The sequence below is a fragment of the Musca autumnalis genome, unplaced genomic scaffold, assembly GCF_047663935.1.
Source record: "Musca autumnalis isolate F117 unplaced genomic scaffold, ASM4766393v1 scaffold_1, whole genome shotgun sequence".
In the NCBI taxonomy this organism is placed as follows: Eukaryota; Metazoa; Arthropoda; class Insecta; order Diptera; family Muscidae; genus Musca; species Musca autumnalis.
In genome coordinates, this window is record NW_027411644.1 from 261,735,225 (window position 1) to 261,757,178 (window position 21,954).

At 36.8% G+C, this 21,954-nt stretch overlaps 2 protein-coding genes across 5 annotated transcripts in view; one reads left to right on the forward strand and one right to left on the reverse strand.

The window, feature by feature from the left end:
* The window catches only part of jdp (DnaJ domain-containing protein), a 189,208-nt gene that overhangs the window by 85,770 nt on the left and 81,484 nt on the right, over window positions 1-21,954 (forward strand). The gene's annotated exons all lie outside the window — the stretch shown is intronic.
* On the reverse strand, window positions 2,718-3,476 carry LOC141391231 (uncharacterized). Its single transcript, XM_073964143.1, has 3 exons — window positions 3,392-3,476; window positions 3,153-3,311; window positions 2,718-3,092 (listed from the first exon to the last, which is right to left on the reverse strand). Exons 1-3 carry the CDS (start codon window positions 3,470-3,472, stop codon window positions 2,760-2,762), a joined length of 573 nt encoding a protein of 190 aa, XP_073820244.1. The 5' UTR covers window positions 3,473-3,476; the 3' UTR covers window positions 2,718-2,759.

Consider the following 21,954-nt stretch of genomic DNA (forward strand, 5'->3'; position numbering starts at 1 on the left):
AACTTTTAGTCTATTTTCTCAGGAAGTATGGACTTGCTCCCGTTGAAAATTGTACCGTCGTATGGGGGGTAAGTGAATACAAGTTGTTGCAACAAAAATCAAACGATTTGAGAGCAGGTCCTAAACTGAACTTTTCCGAAATTTTGTGTGGGAAGTACCCGAAGGCGTGGACCGATTGAGTCCATATTGGAACCTCATCTAAGTTTGGTACAAATTTTGCCTGTTAAGGCGAAGATCATTTTTTATGATTTTTATTAATTTTCCCGTTTAGAGTTAAGCTTGATGATCGGAATTTTTTTTGCAAGTGAAAAAGGAAAGCCAAGAACTCGAACCCACCAAATTACGTGATGTGGTTTCTCTGTTAGTTGAGCAGCTCTTCAGACGTATCGACTGTGGAATGGCTTCTCTGTCCTAGAACTTTTCGTTTTTCAAATGCAAATGTATTTTTATATATTAACGGATATTTGGCCTCTGAAATGTATTTCTTCACGACAAACGCTATTTTGGGTTGCCTTTGAAGTTATGAGTTTTGGCTTTGAACCCTAACGCGCCGTGACAACATTTTTCATATGTTTTCAAGGACGTGGGTTCAAATCCCGGCGGACTCAGCCTTTTTTTTATTTTTTGAAATTTTGCCTGTTAAGGCGAAGATCATTTTTAATGATTTTTATTAATTCCTTTCGTTTATGAATAAGACGAAATACCAAATTTCAGCAAGTTCGGTAAAACAATATGGCTAACCTTCAAAATACCGGAATTCGGGGGTGCCGTTCCATGGGAGCTATATCAAAACGTCGATCTATACCGACAAATTCCTGGCGAAAAGATTTTAGACTCCAAGAAGACTAAATACTACATTTCCCATATTTCGGTAATACCTTCAAAATACCGAAAATCAAGAGGTACGCTTCTATGGGAGATATAGGAACCTACTGACCTATATTGATAATTCTCTTCTGGAATATTTCATAACCCCATGGAAGACTAAATAACAAATTTCAGTATTTCGGTGGGATATCGACGTCACAACCTTCAGGATTACAAAAATTGGGAGGGAGGTACCGTTCTATGGGGGCTATATCGAAAGGTGGGCCTATAACGACGAATTTCTGTCAGAAAGGCTTTTACCTACAACAAATTCTAAATACCAAATTTCAATCATTTCGTCGGGTTGCTGTGGCCACAACCTTCAAAATACAAAAAATTGGGAGGTACCATTGTGTTGGGGCTTTATGAAGGCGTGGACATATACTGACAAATTCCTGGGAGAAAGTTTTATACCCCCATTGAAGACTAAATAGCCAATTGCAGCAATTTCGGTGGAATATTGAGGCCACCACCTTCACAATACCGGAAGTAGGGAGTTACCGTTCTATGGGGGCTATACTAAGTCGTGGATCTATACCGACAAATTTAATATGGAACGTTTAAAACCCCAAATAAAGACCAAATACCAAATTGCAGCCATTTCGGTTGAATACTGAGGCCACAACCTTCAAAATACCGGAAATAGGGAGGTGGCGTTCTGTGGTGGCTATACTACGGCTTGGACCTGTACCTTCAAGTTTCTGGGGGAAAATCTTGTACCCCAACGAAGACTAAATACCACATTTCAGGCGTTTCTGAGGGATGTTGAGGCAACATTCTTCAAAACACAAAAAATCGGAAGGTACATTCTATGTGGGCTATATGAAAACGTAGACCTATACCGACAAAAATTTCAGGGGGAAAGTTTAAAGCCATTTATGAAGACTAAGTACCAAATTTCAGCCATTTCGATGTGATAATGAGGCGGATGGTGCCACCGTGGTGCAATGGTATGCACGCCCGCCTTGCACGCTGAAGGTCGTGGGTTCGATTCCCTGGCCAAGTAACATCGAACAATTTTCAACGGTGACAAAATACCCCTCAGTAATGTTGGCGACATTTCCTGAGTATTCCAGCCATGTAAAACTTCTCTACAAGTGGTGTCTTAAGACACGCCGTTCGAACTCGGCGATAAACAGTAGGTCCCATATCATAGAGCTAATATGAATCGGGGTGCACTCATTGATATGAGAGAAGCCTCCTTGTCCCGTATGCGATGTTAGTGGAACAATTAAAAAAAAAAATGAGGCGGAAACCTTGAAAATACCGAAATTCAGGAGGTACCGTTATATGGAGGCTATTTTAAAACATGGACCGATATAGCCCATTTGCAATACCAAACATACTAGAAGTAATAGAAACATCTAAACCAAATTACAAAGCTCTATCTTAAAAATTGCGAGCTGTATCTTGATTCCAACAGACTTACGGACAGACAGACGGACATGGTTATATCGACTTAGAATTTTACCCTGATCAAGAATATATATACTTTATAGGGCATCCGATGAATATTTCGATGTGTTACAAACGGAATGACAAATTTAATTATACCCTCTATATTATGGTGGAGGGTATAAAAAACTGATTATTCCTTTCTTTAGATAATTACCAAAAAACTTTGTTTTCTAAAACACCAACAAATGGTCAGGAGCACGCCGTCATACTCACATCATCAAATATTTTAAATGGTTACTTGAATGCGGTCTCTCTGACCCTTCCCGAAAAATCGGAAGGATCACACTTCGACGGAAAGCACAGGTAGTGGAGGAACCACGAAATCTTTATATTCACTCAGCTTCAATAATACATCTTCCATTACAAAATAATTGCAATTTTTTCTTCCCAATAGTAGGCATTTATTTTGCACGTCACTAAAAACATTTTTGCATTCACAGGGCATTTTGTACTTGAGCCGTTAAATTCAGATACCAATTGGCTTTGCCACTGCCAATCAAATCAACTTTGTAAAAGCCTTCCTGTACATATTGCGGTAGTTTTTCTTCATCGAATATGCAATTATGAAGAGCGTACGTTTTCTTTTTTAAGGGCGGTTCAAATTTATCCTCAAATACCGGCAAGTTGGAACAATTTTTTACTGAGTTCATAAACAAATATTTGTAAATTCCATTAAAATAATCAAATAGATGTTGACGTTCTATTTGGAAGGGTATTTGCTGGAACTTCTTGGTGCCACTTCTACTGCGAAACATCGCATATTCAATCTGAAATGAAGCTGGATTTGAAAAAAAATCCCCATTCCCACTTTATAGCACATTTCTAACCTCTGTACCATCACCTTCAATAATATCCGTTTTCACAAGCCATTTCCCTGAAAGCCCGTATACACCACGACTGATGCGTTCGACTTTCCAATCTACCAAGTCTATAACATCGGGATTAGCAGAATAGACTTCTACGGATTTCATGTCATATGTCCATGTCTGTTTTGGAATGGTAAAAGAATAAGTTAAAATTGTTTCAACAAAATTGGTATTTATATAATTATCACATATAGTTTTACCTTTTCATATGCAATGGTATTCGAACTATTTGAATAAACAAATAGAGCAATTAAAATAAATTGTCCACTTTTAACTTTCATTGTACACAAATTAAATGTTATTGAAATTATTTAGCTTGTAAACACCTAATTTATACTAACAATATAGCGTTTAAATTTAATGTAATTACCGATATATCACTTTCCTTGTTATGACATGAAACATGTCTGCACATGCATGAGAGACCAATTACTGAATTGGAGAGATCTAGACAACATAAATAATTTAGGGTGATCCAACTAGAAGTTTCCAACTTTTTTTTTAAAGAAAACAAGTAAGAAAGTATCAGTCAGTTGTGCTGATGGAGATATACCCTCAGCCACTGAACAGAAAACAACACAAATGTATATTTTGTACCATGAGTTTGTTTTAAAATCGTAATGTGGGGCTATACCAAATTATTTACATATACCAAACATTTTCAGTAACCAAACTTCTTTATAAAGGACTCGAAATATTAGATTATGTTAAACTAAGTTTGGAAGATTTTTTTAGTATGTGCAGGCAGTGTTTTGAAGCTTTTGGGTCATTATCTCAGGAAGTATTGACTTACCCCGGGGAAAAAATTGTACAATTTAAATGAGGCCGCTAGAACAACCTACTGAAAAAATAATCAAACTTCACTTTTTCCAAATTTTGTGTGGGAGGTACCCGAAGGAGTGGACCGATATAATCCATATTCTAACCTGATACATTACTGGATGAAATAATACGATGTGCAAAGTCCGTACCAATCAGAAACTCCCTGCGAGAATTATCTTGCGGATTTGCCATTTGATTGCCAGGATTTCATGGAGCTTTTTGGCTAATATCTCGAGATGTATAAACTTACGCAAGAAAAAATTGTACCGTCGTAAAGGGGGCCGCAAGGACAACCTACTGAAAAAAATTCAACACGATCCAAAAGGTGCTCTTAAAATTAACTCTATCCGAATTTTGTGTGGGATATACCCGAAGGAGTGGACCGATATAAGCCATATTCATGTCCGATATATATCTGCAAGGAATAATACAATGTGCAAAGTTTGGACCAAATAGATTGCTCCCTTCAAGAGTTATCGTTCACACCATTTTACAGAAAAATGTTGGAACTTTTGTGGGGGAGGTACCCGAAGGTGTAGACCGATATGGCCCATCTTCGAGCTTAAACTAATTTTGGACAAAATATTACGATACCCAAAATTGGTATGTACCTCAATCGAAATGTACCTCATCGAAATAATGGTTTTAGACCCCAAGCATGTTTGGACGAAATGTGTTTCAGACAATTTGGAGTTGATTTAGCCATGACCGTCTGTCTGTCTGTCTGGTTGGCTGGAGCGCACGATAACTCTCGAACGGATGAACTGATTCGGTCCAAAATTTGGCTTTCGTAATATTTTGTTCAAACTTAGTTTAAGCTCGAAGATGGGTTATATCCGTCCACTCCTTCCAGTACCTCCCCCACAAAAGTTGGGAAAATGTTCTTGAAGGGAGTAACCGATTTGGTCCATACTTGGCACATCGTGAAATTTCTATCAGACTTAGATGAGGTTCCAATATGGACTCAATCGGTCCACTCATTCGGGTACCTCCTACACAAAATTTCGAAAAAGTTCAGTTTAGGACCTGCTCTCGAATCGCTTTGATTTATGCTGTAGCAACTTGGGCAAGTCCATACTTCTTAAGAAAATAGCCTGAAAGGTACATGACACCTAGACACCGTTTGTAGTGGTTGGAGCGCAATATAAATATCGAACGGTTCTGTCGATTCGGTCCAAAATGTGGACTCGTGCAAACTTAGTTTAAGTTCGAAGATAAGTCATATCGGTCCACTCCTTCAGGTACCTCGCCCACAAAAGTTCAAAAATTTTTGAATAAATTCACTTTAAGACCTGCTCTCGAATCACTTTGATTTTTGTTGAAGCAACTTGCATTCGCTGCCTCAATTATGGCAGTAAAAGTTTTTTCAGGGGCACGTTCATTTTTCTTGAGAAAACAGCCCGAAAGTTGTAAAAATTTCCTATGGCACCATATGTAGTGGCTGGAGAGCTCGAACCGAATACTGCGTATTGTAATATTTCTTCCAATATTTGATGAAATCCGAAGGTGGTGCTTATAGGTCAACTCCTTCCGGTACCTACCCCACAAAATTCGAAAATATTCTCAAAAATGGTACGCGCAATTTCTCATAGACCTAGCAACCGATTTGGTCCAAACTTTGGATCTCTAAATATTGTCGAAACTTAGTTTATGTTCAAATTTGGGACCTATCTGTCCAATCCTTACGGTACCACCCACACAAATGTTCAACATTTTTGTGTGGTTCGAGGATCCGTTGGACATTTTTACCGAAGGTTTTCTTAGTGGCCCTGTTTACAGCGAAAGTTTTTGTTTGGAGGTGAGGGGCCTACAACAAAATATAGAGATGGCAATCAAAGCATGTGTGGTGGAATGTCCTGCTGTGAATTCTACCTGACAGTCCCTCAGTATTTTTCCTCTATCGATGACTCGGTTAATGCGGTTTAGAAGAAATCATTCAAAAAATTTTCCAAATTTCCAAAGGGCTGTAACTTCCGGATTTAAACCAGAAGTGCGTCTTTGCAGGTCGAGGGAAGGAAGCCAATGTAAGGCAATGTTTGAAGAGGGTGGTCAGAAAAAGTATGACGGCTTCTCATGCTTCCTTCATTACAATGTCCGGTATCTTGTAAATAGCACAAACCTTTGTAGGGACATAATACATATTTTTGTACTTTTTAGAAATATGTTCTTTGAAATTGTTAATGTATTTTCATCAAGTTAGTTTTGAATAATTATATTGAATTTTCCATATTTGTTGATTATTAATTGTATGTCATTCGATAAAAACTTATTATTAAATAAACACGTTTCTACAAAATATAAATCGTGCCCTTACAACTTCATGGACAATCTTTTTCTATTGCGAATCCGACCAGATCTGGATCAAAGAATGATCCATCATTCTATCTAGCCGTGTTGTTTATTGTTGGTGCATCAGCTTTCATTTCATTGCTGAAGTCCACTGGGGACGGGTTGTTCTCTATTACTTCCGCCTCTACATCTACGAAGCTGCGAAATATATTGTCAAAGGTTTCACCGTTTGATGGATATCCTGGATGGGGTCCGCCAGTATTTATGATTTTGGTCAGTTGTTGGTGCTCGAAGTTCCACTACTATCTATCAGTCCACAAGTAGGCGCCAGAAATAGGATGAAATATTCTTGGAGTGTTTGCATGTAGATAATTAGTCGTCCATCCACGGTATGTCCCAATTGACCTCGGGCATCATCTGCGTATATCAGCAGGAATCCTCCTGTTGATCAACTCCGGATGACTGCATCTTGTAAAGGGTGTTTTTTAAGCTAAATAGAACTTTAAATTGTAAAAAGTAACACAAAAAATTAAATTTTGATAAAACTTTTTTTTATTTGTTTCAGTATACTCTGACAAATCATCATGAATAGACTCACGCTTGAACAACGCTACGAAATTATCCAAATTTACTTTGAAAATCAGTCGTCGATTCGCGCAACTTATAGACGCAAAATTGTGTTCAGCGATGAGGCGCATTTTTGGTTTAACGGGTTTGTTAATAAGCAAAATTGCCGCATATGGAGTGAGACCAATCCACAAGAGACCCTACAGACTCCATTACATCCAGAAAAATGCACCGTATGGTGCGGTTTTCACGCTGGTGGCATCATCGGACCTTATTTCTTCAAAAATGAGGCCGGAGCTCGCGTTACGGTCAATGGAGATCGTTACCGCACCATGATCAATGATTTTTTGTTTGAAAATATGGATGACATTGATCCGGAGGAGATGTGGTTTCAACAGGATGGCGCTACGTGCCATACGGCGAACGCAACCATCGACTTATTGAAATCAAAATTTGGCGATAAGTTGATTTCGAGAAGTGGACCTGTCAATTGGCCTCCAAGGTCGTGCGATTTGACACCTCTCGATTATTTCCTGTGGGGCTACGTGAAGTCACTGGTTTATGCTGATAAACCAGCAACAATTGATGCCTTGGAGGCCAGCATTGTTCGTGTTATTCGTGACATACGGCCAGCAGTGCTCGAAAAAGTGGTCAAAAATTGGACGTCCAGAATGCACTTCGTCAAGAACAGCCGCGTTGCCCATATGCCCGAAATCATTTTCAAATGTTAATGCCACGTATTGATCTTTCGAATAAAAAAAATTTTGATTACAATTTAATTTTTTGTGTTATTTTTTACAATTTCAAGTTCTATCGGGCTTAAAAAAACACCCTTTATAAGATACCATGTTGCCAAATGGTGTCAAATGCTTTGATAATGTCCAGGCCTAAAACAAAATGTAGAAATGGCAACCAAAGTATGAGTGGTGCAATATCCTGATCTGAATACGAACTGACAGTCACTCAGTATTCTTCCTCTATCGATGGCTCGGTTAATGCGGTTTAGAAAAAAATCATTCAAACAAGTTCCCAAAGTGTTACTAAGGGAAAATTGACCTGTAGCTTCGGTTTAGACCAGAAGTGCTTCAGCCAATGTTAAAGCAATGTTTGGAGAGGATGATCAGAAAAAGCATGACGGCTTCTCCAGTTTTCTCCATAAAAATGTCCGGTATCTTGTCAATAGCAAAATGTTTCATGGCCGCCTTTTGCTAGTGCTGAAGTTCACTGGGGACGGTTTGTTCTCTATTACTTTCGCCGCCACATCAGCGAGGATGCCAAGGATATCCGCCAAAGATTGATGGATATCATGGATGTGGTCTGTCAGTATTTCCGTTTTTCGACAGTTATTGGTGATCGTAGTCCCTCTGCACAGTGGTTCAGAAATAGATTTTCCTTCATTGCTATATGTTATTCGATAGTAAACATATTAAAACTAAGGAAAGCAAAAAATTAGATAAAATATTTGAAGGTGTGGGCGTGGCGTGCTTCTAAAGACGAATAATGTTTCCCAATTTTGGAAAATACGTAATTTTTGCAATTTTCTGGAGAAAAAGCAGCTCTTTCGCAGAAACTATAACATACGTTGTGTTCATTGCTTTTTGTTAAGTAGGTAGGATTTTTAACTTTAAGAGTCGTTTTAATAAATTATCGTAGCTTTTACAATTTTAGTGAAATTCCAAAATTAATGGACTAGAACTTTTAGGGAAGAGCTTGAAACAAAGTCTCGTTTACAAATATACTTTTGTACCAGTTCAGTACGGTTCATTTAACACTTTGTTCAATTTTTTGAAATTGTTTCCCATATAAATTATAGCTTTTTCACACAAATGCACATTTTTTTAAAATATGAGTTTTTATAAGATTTGTTAGAATTTATGATAACCCAAGGAAGTCCCAATTTACATTGGGCGAGTTTACTTGCGGCAATTGTCATTTTGTAGGAGAGAGAGAGGTGAGGCATATGGTAACCCTTTGCCCCTCAGCACTCTCTCTCACCTACAAACTGACAATTGCCGCAAGTAAACTCGCCTAATGTAAATTGGGACAAACATTTTTTTTCAGTTTTAGAAAAAAATAATTTTTTGTGAAAAAAAAATCTTGAAAAAAATTTTAAAAATTTTTTTCCAAAAAAAATTGTTTTTTTTTTGTATTTTTATGGTTTGTTTATTGGTGTTTGACCTTCATTAAATAGTTAGAGCATATGAAAACTCAAAACACGCATATTTTGATGCTAAATTTAAAAAAAAATCAAATTTTTAATTTTAAACATGAATTCCTTTGCAACCACTAGACCGAATTTGGTGGCTTGTAGTGGTGGTATCGGAAAGCTGAAAGTGTTATCTGTCGAAGATAAGACTTATGAAAATATCTCTATCCGTTAAAAATTTACAGAGTTTTTTTAAACGATTCTGAACCACTGTGTGCTGCTATCTACCAGTCCATCGAATACAAGGAAAACTAAAAAAAGTTTCTGGCATGCGTATTACCACACGCCATTTGACATTTTTTGGAAAGTTTGACAGTGAAAAAAAAAAAATAAAACAAGGAAGAATGGCGTAAAGTTCGGCCGGGTCGAACCGTTTTGTATTGAACTAAATTGAAACAATTAGTTTCCTTCCGTTTTTGAAGAAGATACCAAAGTTCAGCAATTTCGGTAAAGCAATACATCAAAATACCCAAATTCAGGAGGTTCCATTGTGTGCGGGCTATATAAATATGTCGAACTACAACTGACAAATTTCTGGCGGAAAATTTTTGACTCAAAGAAGACTTAATACCAAATTTCCGATATTACGGAAAGATAATGTGGCTAAAACCTACAAATACGGAAAATCAAGAGGTACGCTTCTATGGGGGACTATATCGAAACATGGACCTATACCGACGAATTTCAGTCTGAAAGGTTTTTACCTCCAACGCAGACGAAATACCAAATTACATCCATTTTAGTGGGTTATTGTGGTCACAATCTTAAAAATAACGAAAATCGGGAGGTACCGTTCCATAGGGGCTATATGAAGGCTTGGACCGAATTTTAGCCATTTCGGTGGAATTTTGAAGACACAACATTCAAATGTATCGATCTATGGGGGCTATATGAACGCGTGGACCCATTTCAAGTGGAATGTGTTACACCTCCAACGAAGACAAACGACCAAAATTCAGCCATTTGAATGGGTTATTGTGGCTTTAACCTTCAAAATACCGAAAAGCGGGAGGTATCGTTCTATATTAGAGCGTGGACCTGTACCGACAAATATCTGGGGGAAAGTTTTATACCCCCAACGAAGACTAAATACCAAATTTCAGCCATTTCGGAGGAATATTGAGGTTACAACTATTAAAATACCGAAAATCGGAAGGTACCATTCTATGGGGGCTATACGAAGGCGTGGACCTATACCGACAAAATTCTTAGGGAGATTTTTATACGCCCAACGAAGACTAAGTACCAAATTTCAGCCTTTTCGGTGTGAGATGAAAGATACCAAGGAACGGTCGTGAACGGTTTTAACATGGCAAAGTCCAAGCAGATGTACTTGAAAAGTTCAAGGCCGACATTAGTGCCATACAGGAACGGGAAAGGCGTCACAACAACACCTAAATGTGACGCACTGTAGATGGCCTTATCTGCGCTCATGTCCCGACCGAAGACAAGGACTAACAGATCAAAGATATATTCTACGAGCGCTTAGAAGAAGCATATGACCGTTGTCCTGCCCATGACGTTAAAATTATACTAGGCGATTTGGCCCAATATTCGGGAAATTCAGTATTCACAGTGAAACATCTAACAATGGAATGAGGCTGATAGACTTCGCAGCGGCAAAAAACATGGTAGTTGATCACGTTGTGATAGATAGAAGACGTTCATCGAGCGTGTTGGATGTACGATCGTTCCGAGGAGCAAACATAGACTCGGACCACTACCTTGTTGCAGCAAAGGTACGCACCCGGTTAAACGTAGCAAACAAAGTGCGAACAGACACAACACGGAAGTTGGACATCGGTAATCTGCAATCACAACAAATAGGCACAGCATACATATCAGCACAATGGCAAAATGTTGTCCACTCCATGCAAACAGTACTTGGATACCAGAGACCTCCACCAAGACATCCATGGTATGATCAGGAGTGTCGTGCTGCTACCGAAAAGAAAAATGCGGCATATAGGGCTACTTTACAATCAGTAGCAACGCGTAGCGCACAAGAGAGGTTTCGGGAGAAAAAGAGAGAGAGAGAGAGAGAGAGAGAGAGAAGAAACGTCTTTTCCGCAGGAAAAAGAAAGAAATGGAAAAGTGTGCATGTGAAAACATCGAAATGTACAGGAGCCAGAATGAAGTCCGAAAATTCTACCAAAGAGTGAAACATCAAACTAATGGCTTTGGTACAGGCACATCCTCCTGTATAGACCAGCAAGGTAATTTGGAAACTGAGAAAGATAGTGTGTTAAGGATATGGAAAGAGCCTTTTTCCAAACTATTGGTATCCAATAGTAGCGAAGTCGACGAAGATACCACAGATCCAATCCCAAAAAATGGTATTGAATGTGTACCACCCGGCCAAGATGAGAAAAAGACAGCAATAATATGAAGAATAATAATGAAGAATAATAAGACATCAGGAGCTGATGGCCTACCAGCCGACCTGTTTAAAACCGTAGGCGACACGCTGATAAGGTGTATGCATCAGCTAGTTAGCTCCATCTGTCAGGAAGACCGCATACCCGACTATTGGATCCTGAGCATCCTTTGTCCCGTCCACAAGAAAGGAGATAAGACTATATGATTCAACTACAAGGGCATAAGTCTTCTCCTTATTGCCTACAATATAGTGTCAGGGATATTATGCGAACGACTAAAGCCTATGGTCAACGAAATAATTGGACCATACCAATGCGGCTTTAGACCTGGCAAGTCCACCATTGACCAAATATTTACCCTGCGGCAAATCCTGGGGAAGACCCTAAAGATGCAGATCGACACCTACCCCGGTAAACGGCGTGAAGAACAAGTTGATGGTGTCGACGCGCAATGCGTCCATTGAGATCGGATCAACTGTTGACGTTGGTTCCTATAATTCTGAGGTAGTAAAAGACTTCGATGGAGCAAATAACTGGAAGAAGAGATGACAAGGCGTGGTATTCTAAAAATCGAAGCAACAAATGGAGAGACTTGGATATCTTGTCTTAGTTCGGCTTATGGAAAAAATGTTCTGTAATGGGCCAGCTAAGTAAGAGTAAGTAATGAAGCTAAAACCTTCAAAATACTGAAAATCGAGTCGTACCGTTCTATGGGGGCTATATCAAAACGTGGCCTATTTGCAATACCAAACATGCTAAGAGTAATAGAAACTTCTATACCAAATTACAACGCTCTATCTTAAAAATTGCGAGCTCTATCCTGATTTCAATAGACGGACATGGTTATATCGACTTAGAATTTTACACTGATCAAGAATATGAATATTTCGATGTTACAAACGGAATGACAAATTTTATTATATTCTCCATATTATGGTGGAGGATATAAAAATTAAAAACTTTCGACGTGGATAATCACGACAAGAGTGTATCGATCAAATGAAATCTTTGTATGTCGATAAAGTACCTCTATGAAAACTCAAGATCGTCAGGGTCGTCCAAAAACGGCAGTTGTGTTAAAAAATAAGCCGTGCGTGAACGGATAATGCAAGATCGTCATGTTTTATACTGTGACATAGAGGCATCATTGGGCATTTATTCCACAAACTAACATTTGACATTGCATGAATACCTGACGGGAAAAAATGGGGTTTTTCTCGTTGGCACCCGTGTTGATCGCGGCAATAAATTTCAAAAAAATTACCATCGTGATGCGGAACTATGCGCATGAGCCAGAAAAATAGCAGTTATTGCCAAAGACGCTGTAAAAGCGTTCAAAAACTATGTTTTTGAGGTGTCTCTATCGGTGTGGAAAAAGTGCTTCAACAGTTAGTTTGAGCGCATGAAAATGTCTATGAATCGTGCTGGACATTACTTGAGAATACAATAAAACTATTTTAATGGTAAATATTCGCGTTTTCTTTGTTTGGCCAGAAACGTTTTTAGTTCATCTCGTAATGTTTCCTTTTATGCCATTTCGGTCGATTACTCCTGCCATCCATTGAGTTCAACGGGCAATTTTTAAAGTAACATGAGCTGTCAGTTGTTAAATGAAATATCGCTGTAGTACCACTATTAGCCACTAAAGGTTCCTTATACGTACATTTATGTGTACCAATAACGAAATTATTTTTTTATTTTCGTTCACGCCTAAAATAATGTAAAGACCCTAAGACCATATTTTTTCTCTACGTCTTTTCTAAGATATTGAAGTGATTTCCCATTCGATCAATTGAATTATTCAAACACGAAAAGATTTAAATCTGCTGCTTCATTTTCGATTTCTTAAGCTGTAATCCATGGATTACAAATTACTTTGGATTTTGTAAATATTTGTCAAAAGGAAATTTCCATTTTCATTATAGCTTTTGTTAACGCCAGTCAATGTGGTTAGCCGAGGGCTGGGGGTAGATACAAATTGAATTTCCATTGAAATCAGCCATTGTAGCTGGTAATAACAAAACTGTCGGTGCTGTTGACTGTAACATAATTTGCATAAAATTTACAATTTTTCAAATTACTTTACATTACTTTGCCTAACGCGATTTATCACCACATGGAGACAGAACCACCATACACCATGCTGTGGGTGGGTCGGTGGTTGGGTGTGATGTGTATATCCACCGCTACCTCTTCATTTACTGTAACTGTTTCCATTTTTTTAATATTTCTTAAAACTCTTTTTAAATTATATGTTTCACATGATGATGTGCCTTAAATGGTGGGTGTTTATGACAGTTAAGTTCGCCGTGGAGCTCTCTCTAGTTATTCTCCTCATTCATAGAGCGTTAAATGCCAGAAACCAGAATTTATTATCCCGAACATTACGAGAGTGGTTAGTGTGTGTTCCATAGGAGCCTAGGGTAGGTGTTTACGTTCAAACGGGGAGTTAAATCTTGTCATTGAGGGCGTGCTACATCATTTTAATTTTCACTTATCCCAAATGGATGGAATTGTTGTTTCATTTCGATGTTGCCTTAACAACAAACGAGAGGATGACGGCGAGGATGAACAACGACCGTTGTTAACCCACGTGAAAACTTTTTCCGACTGTTAACATATTTTGTCTTGCGGACAATAACACGCACATTATTTTTGAAAACGAAATGATGTTACGAATTTCTTGCGTTTTCCATGTCCTCTCATTCTTTGGATACCCGTAAAAATGATGTAATCCTGCCTTTGACAATCCATTCAAGTTATGCCGTATGCTAAAACTTTTTAACCCATCTTCTGAAGTGTTGTCAAGCATAAAATGGCCAAGGGGAGGTGTGTTGCTATCCAGGTGGATTATTTTAAATATTAACATTTACCATCATTTGCATGTTTAGCTTATTAAAACAAGAGTGCCATATAACATTTTTCCCTTTGATATTCATAATCTTTGAATATAGGCATCATTAAGAGGTATTAAACCCTACGAAACCATGTCACAGGCAACTTATGCGATGCTACAGTGTAATTAAAAACTGCGTGGTAAAAATATTTTATTATTAAGTAAATTCTTTAGACCTCTCTTGTCGATTCACTGACCTAACGGATATCAGCGTAAAATGTTTTTCATTGCATCCATTACAGGCAGTGTGCTGACAGAATTTCTTTTTAACTTCTTTTATTTCACTATTCACGCAGTTATTTCTTTTTAAAATCAATATTTTTATGAAGCAACAGAGCTTAACAGAATTGTTCCCAAATACTCAGCTCGGAGGGTGTATCATAAACATTGAACATATGTAATTCTTCCACTGACTGAACCAATCAACATCGTTTATATAAAGAAAATAGTTCTTCTTATATTCCAAGAATACACTTGAGCTGGGTTGTATGGCGGCGCTAATTACACAAAATTCATTTTTTTTTTCAAAATGATGGTAAAAACTGTGGGCATTATGAAAGTAGAGCTAAAAATATGAGACACGTTTATTTGCCGTTTTTAAAGTTTACATCGGAAAGTAACCATAGTAGGCGGGGCAAGTTCCGCCCATTTCTAGTTTTTTTTCGAAATATTCGAGTTAAAATATCTTGGAATCCTTGCATGTTAGGTATATAGTGTCTTTCGCAACTTTACAGAGGAGGATGTGGGGAATATTTTGTTTAAAAAGGTTCATCAAAGTTCCTTTTTTGTCCTTTTTTCGAAAATCGTTCAAAAACTCATTTAAAATGTTATCATATCAAATCCAAATATTCTACAAAATTCTTCTACAATACACTAAATCTGTAAATCTTATGTAATCGCCAGGAATCTCTAAAAATGAAAAACACGTTTTAGGGTGGCGACCCATAGTGAAATTTGACGAAGAATTTTTTTTTTTTTTTTTTTTTTTTTTGAATAAACTCAGATGAAGTCAGACATTAACCCTAAAACGTGTTTTTCATTTTTAGAGATTCCTGGCGATTAGATAACATTTAGAGATTTGGTGTATTCTGAGACATATAGTAAAATTGTATGGCGAACAATTTTGTAGAATATTTGGATTTGATATGATCACAGTTTAGAGTAGTTTTTGAAAGATTTTCGAAAAAAGGACCAAAAAGACCCCTTTGATGAACCGCATGAGGGTTAAAATTTTTAACAAAAATATTTCCCACATCCTCCTGTGTAAAGTTGCCAAAGACAGGTGGGAATAAAAGGGGTGAAAGCTGTTAGAATCGGATTAATCTCGGATAACTCACATAAGGCAGAAACCATGGCAGATCACATGTAGGATATTCACAAGTCCCGAGCAAAGATGAATACCTCCCCCCTGTGGGACGATTTGGAAATAGCAAGCCGCTGACTGAATTTAGAAACAAGTTAAAATCAGATGCATAATCTCTATTGGAATATAACGGATTTGTTGAAACAGACATAGCACGGCGAACAGCAAAAAGCTCTAAAGAGAACAAGGGAAACCGCCATCCTTTTCTCACTATCATATTTAACTACTGTCTCGACATTGGCTATTTCCCGATATCCGGAAAGAAGGCCTAGTGGTACCGTTCAGGAAACCTGAAGCTTATTCTCATATGTGTGGAAATTATAGTAACATTTTCCTACTATCGTAGTTAAAGGTTTTAAGACGAAAATGGGACCATTGCGGTACGCTTGGAGTTCGACAAAGCTTCGATATGGCATGGCAAACGGCTTGTTGCATGGTGGTGTCAAGTTTTTTGAGGGTGGGAGCCATTTGCGTGAGAGTGACAGGTTGTTCAAACAAGAATCACTACAAGGACCATACCTGTATAACTTGCTCATCATCAATATACCAGGACTGGCTGAAAGAGGAATGTTGCTTACCTATGCCGCACAATGGTGCCCCAGTGGACAAAAATCGAAAAATGTGTTGTTGACTTTTTTAAAATTTTATGATTTCATTTTATAGAGAACAATTGAAATAGGACAATTCTGAAAGAATTTTGTCGATATATGGTGTTACTATAAAGTTATAGCCCCTCACACATAGAACATTTTTCGTTGGTGATTTATATTGAAATTTATATAAAAACGGACCACATGTTCAAGGAACTGTATTAAAAGAAGTTAATGGAATTATTACATATTTTGAAATGGGAATTAAAGAGTGGTCAATGGACTTCCTCTTTGTGAAAAAGTACCGTTATGTTGATTGACGCAATAACATTTTATACAAAACTAATGCATTTCGTTTCTTTCATGGAGCGTATCTAAAAATTGCAGCAAATTGCAGCTTCGGCCATTTGGTACATGAAACAGAAATCCCTTTCGAATAAAATTATGCAAAAATTACATCCGACAAAATCCGATTCTTTGAGACACAACCAGATTATCATAGACGGTTTGAACGAAAAATCCATGTTTTCTTATTTTGCCTCACTTTACCAATTCACTTTATTTGACTAATTCGTTTTATATTTGGCTGAGATATTCCAAAATCGGGGAAAGATATATATGGGGGCTATATCCAAATCTGAACCGATTTTTCTCAAAATAGGTAGAAATAATTATGGGCTTATGAAAATATCACATATTTAATTTGAAGGCTATTCGATCAAAATTGGCTGGGATGTAGCAAAATCGGGGAAAGATATATATGAGGGCTATATCCAAATCTAAACCGATTTGAACCAAAGTTTGAATTTGTCATTCCTATGCGCTCATAAGTACTTGTAAAAAAATTCATTGACCAAGGTCAACTCCTTCTATTTTTGTCCACATTTACAAGGGAACGGCACCACTGTGCGCCGCACAGTGGTTTAGAATCGTTTTTCCTGGTCAAAACTCTGTAACTTTTGAACGGATAGAGATATTTTCATAGTTCTTTTTTGGTCGACAGTTAATACTTTTAGCTTTCCGACACATTAAAAGCCACCAAATTCGGTATAGCGGTTGCAGGAGGAATTCAAGGGCAAAGTTAAAAATTTGATTTTTTTTTTTCATATTTTGCATCAAAATATGAGTATTTTTGAGTTTTTCATATGTTTCAACAATTTAAAAATTGGAAAAAAAATTAAAAAATTTTTTCAAATTTTTTTTCAAAAGAATTAATTTTTTCCATCATTGAAAAAATTACTCCTTTTCATAAAACTCTTATAACTCTTATAAAAACTCATATATGAAAAAATGTACATTTGTGTGAAAAAAAACTATAATTTATATTGGAAACGGTATTTTTAGAAAATACTAAATTTTTGCAAATTTCAGGAGAAAGAAATAGCAATTTCTCGGAAATTTTAAAAGATATTGTGTTCATTGTTTTTTGATAGTTAGGTAGGACTGTTATCTTTAAGAACCGTTTCAATAAATTACAGTAGCGTTTACACGAAGTGTGCTATTTATACCCTCAGCATTTATGCTAACGAGTGTATATACACTTTCATACGGGCAAAATCTGCCTCATCGAAATAATGGTTTTGGACCCCAAGCATGTTTGGACGAAATTTGTTTTAGATAATTTGGAGTTGATTTAGCCATGTCCGTCCGTCTGTCTGGCTGGCTGGAGCGCATGATAACTCTAGAACGGATCAACCGATTCGGTCCAAAATTGGCTTTCGTAATATTTTGTCTATACTTTAAGTTCGAAGGTGGGCTATATTGGTCCACTCCTTCCGGTACCTCCCCCAAAAAAGTTTGAAAATGTTCGGAAAATGTGTGCGCACTATATCTCTTGAAGGGAGTAACGGATTTGGTCCATACTTTGCATATCGTGAAATTCATACCCGACTTAGATGAGGTTCCAATATGGACTCAATCGGTCCACTTCTTCGGGTACCTCCCACACAGAAGTTCGGAAAAGTTCAGTTTAGGACCTGCTCTCGAAAATACTAAATTTTTGCAAATTTCAGGAGAAAGAAATAGCAATTTCTCGGAAATTTTAAAAGATATTGTGTTCATTGTTTTTTGATAGTTAGGTAGGACTGTTATCTTTAAGAACCGTTTCAATAAATTACAGTAGCGTTTACACGAAGTGTGCTATTTATACCCTCAGCATTTATGCTAACGAGTGTATATACACTTTCATACGGGCAAAATCTGCCTCATCGAAATAATGGTTTTGGACCCCAAGCATGTTTGGACGAAATTTGTTTTAGATAATTTGGAGTTGATTTAGCCATGTCCGTCCGTCTGTCTGGCTGGCTGGAGCGCATGATAACTCTAGAACGGATCAACCGATTCGATCCAAAATTGGCTTTCGTAATATTTTGTCTATACTTTAAGTTCGAAGGTGGGCTATATTGGTCCACTCCTTCCGGTACCTCCCCCAAAAAAGTTTGAAAATGTTCGGAAAATGTGTGCGCACTATATCTCTTGAAGGGGGTAACGGATTTGGTCCATACTTTGCATATCGTGAAATTCATACCCGACTTAGATGAGGTTCCAATATGGACTCAATCGGTCCACTTCTTCGGGTACCTCCCACACAGAAGTTCGGAAAAGTTCAGTTTAGGACCTGCTCTCGAATCGCTTTGATTTTTGTTGTAACAACTTGTATTCACTGCTTCCCATACGACCATACAAGATTTATCAGTGCCAAGTCCATACTTCCTGAGAAAATAGCCTGACTGTTGCAAAAACCCCTATGACACCGTGTGTGGTGGTTGGAGCGAAATATAACTCTCGAGCCGATCTCCAAAATTTGGCCTTCGTAATATTTTGTCCAAATTTATTTTAAGTTCGAAGATGTATTATATCGGTCCACTCCTTCAGGTACCTCCCCCACAAAAGGTCAAAAATGTTCAGAAATATTGTGCGATAACTCTTGATGGGATTGACCGATTTGGTCCAAACTTTACACATCCTAATATATCTACCGGATATAGATCAGGTTCGAATATGGACTATATTTGTCCACTCCTTCGGGTAACTCCCACACAAAATTGTTGATGATGAATCACTTTGATTTTTGTTGAAGCAACTTGCGTTCGCTGCCTCAAGTACGGCAGTAAAAGTTTTTTCAGGGGCAAGTCCACACTTCTTGATAAAACATCCCGAATGTTTCAAAAAACCCATATGGCGCCATATGTAGTGACTGGAGAGCTCGAACCGAATACTGCGTTCGTCCACACTTTGGATATTGTAATATTTCTTCGCTTATTAGATGAAATTTCTTCCGGTACCTCCCCGACAAAAGATCGAAAATATTCGCTAAAATGGTACGCGCGATTTCTTATAGACGTAGCAACCGATTTGGTCCAAACTTTGGATCTTTAAATATTATCGAAACTTAGTTTATGTTCAAAGTTAGGCCCTGTCTGTCCAATCCTTGTGGTGCCACCACACAAATACTCAAAATTTTTGTGTGGTTAGGGATGCTTTGGACATTTTTACCGAAGGTTTTTATAGTGACCCTGTTTACAGCGATATTATGGAACACATACTTTAAAAAATATTTTAGTGATACTGTACTGGAGCATAACGTAAATCATACTGTAACGACTGCGGTGCATTACGATTTTTAGTGTACCGACTCGGGTTCACTACGATTTTTTAGTAAGCGGTACAGTACGATTATCGTAGTGTAGCAGTGTTCAATTTGGGGTCCCACGTGCTGCCGGTGTGTGTCAATTTGCTCACTCACACAATTAGACAAGAGAACATTTGTTTTTGTTTTGAAAAATGACATGTTGGGAACCCAATAGAAAATTGAGTCTTCGATGACATTTTCGTCGACGATTCGTTGATGAAATTTCCGAAAATGTCGTGCACGACACGATGCATGACAATTTCTTGCAATGTGTCACCAGAAAAATACCAAAAATACTGAAACAAAATATGCTATGAAATAATTGTACATATGGGGAATTCCAAGTGAAATCGGACAGTTCGGAGAAAAGTAATTTTTGATTTCAATTGTTTTTGGTTCAATTAATGCTCCTAGCCAACAGAACATTTTAGTATATTTTAAAATTTTTTTTTGACCAACGGTACAGAGATATCGCCTATTGAAATTATCACATTTTTAAAGAACTATGTCCAAATAAATACTCATAACTTCTTTAATATTGGTCCAAATGGGACCATCTTTTTTTTGAATTGTTTGTTTTTTCATCAGCTATCGAAAGAAATACTTAAAAGAGAAATGCACAGTGGGCTTCAATGCAATTTTCGGGATTTAATATTTAAAATCAATTTTTAAATATGATTATACCCTTCGATTTTTTCAAAAAAAATATATGTTAAACTACGTTCAATTACAAAAATTTTAAGCCTCATGTGGTAATGGGATTCGGACGATTACTATTTTTTCTGAATTTTTTTAAATTTTTCAATACAATTTTTCCTTTATACCTTTGTCCAAAATTTATTATTTTATTAAAAAAATTAAAAGTTTAATTTATAAATATTTGTTTTGATTTTATATTTATGAATTTGTCTCAACCATCTGAAAAACTGCGTCATTTTTCGATTTTGAAAATGCATCAGCGAAAATTCCAAATTATTCCAAATTAGTAAACAATACGTCAGATAGAACTTAGAACTCAATTATCAACAAAGAAATTATAAATATGAACACTTTGAACCGAAACAAATACAAATTTTCACAGTACAATGTAGTAAACTAACAAATATTGTACAACCAAAATTTTAAAAAATTCGAAAAAAATAGTATTTATTCGAATCCCATTACGATTTAGAACTTAAAATTTTTGTAATTGAACGTAGTTTAACTATAATTTTTTAGAAAAAATCGAAGGGTACAATCATATTTAAAAATTGATTTTAAATATTAAATCCCGAAAATTGCATTGAAGCCCACTGTGCATTTCTCTTTTAAGTATTTCTTTCGATAGCTGATGAAAAAACAAACAATTCAAAAAAATATGGTCCCATTTGGACCAATATTAAAGAAGTTATGAGTATTTATTTGGACATAGTTCTTTAAAAATGTGATAATTTCAATAGGCGATATCTCTGTACCGTTGGTCAAAAAAAAATTTTAAAATATACTAAAATGTTCTGTTGGCTAGGAGCATTAATTGAACCAAAAACAATTGAAATCAAAAATTACTTTTCTCCGAACTGTCCGATTTCACTTGGAATTCCCCATATGTATGTATATCTAGAAATTGTTCACATTTCAATACGACTGAAATCTTTTAAACATTATTGTTTGTATTAAAAATTCGCGACATTTTTCTAAATATCGGGAGGTAAGTGAGAAATAGTATGACTGTCATACGTATGAACTTTAAAACAATTGTTTTGTTTGTTTCCTTAACATAGGATGAAGCAATCAACATCGAATTAGAATTTTTTATTTGGAGTCTATATCGGAACGCGATCGTGGAAACAATCAAAGGTAAGTATATAAATGACATATTTATACATCACAAGATTGCGCATAATATTTTATTATTTGCAGAATTTGCCTAGAAGTCTTGCTGTCCTAGGAGTTGTTGTTAAATGGAGTCTTGGGCCGTTCTGGCCGCGGAAATGCTTTTATATTATGTAATATGTTTTTGTATGTACATAAATGTTATATTT

Coding starts and splice junctions, on each gene's coding strand:
- LOC141391231 (XM_073964143.1), bottom strand. CDS start 3,472: ATGAAAGTTAAAAGTGGACAATTTATTTTAATTGCTCTATTTGTTTAT. Junction 3,312..3,391: donor ATACCATTGCATATGAAAAG/GTAAAACTATAT, acceptor ATTCCAAAACAG/ACATGGACATATGACATGAA. Junction 3,093..3,152: donor TTGAAGGTGATGGTACAGAG/GTTAGAAATGTG, acceptor GCTTCATTTCAG/ATTGAATATGCGATGTTTCG.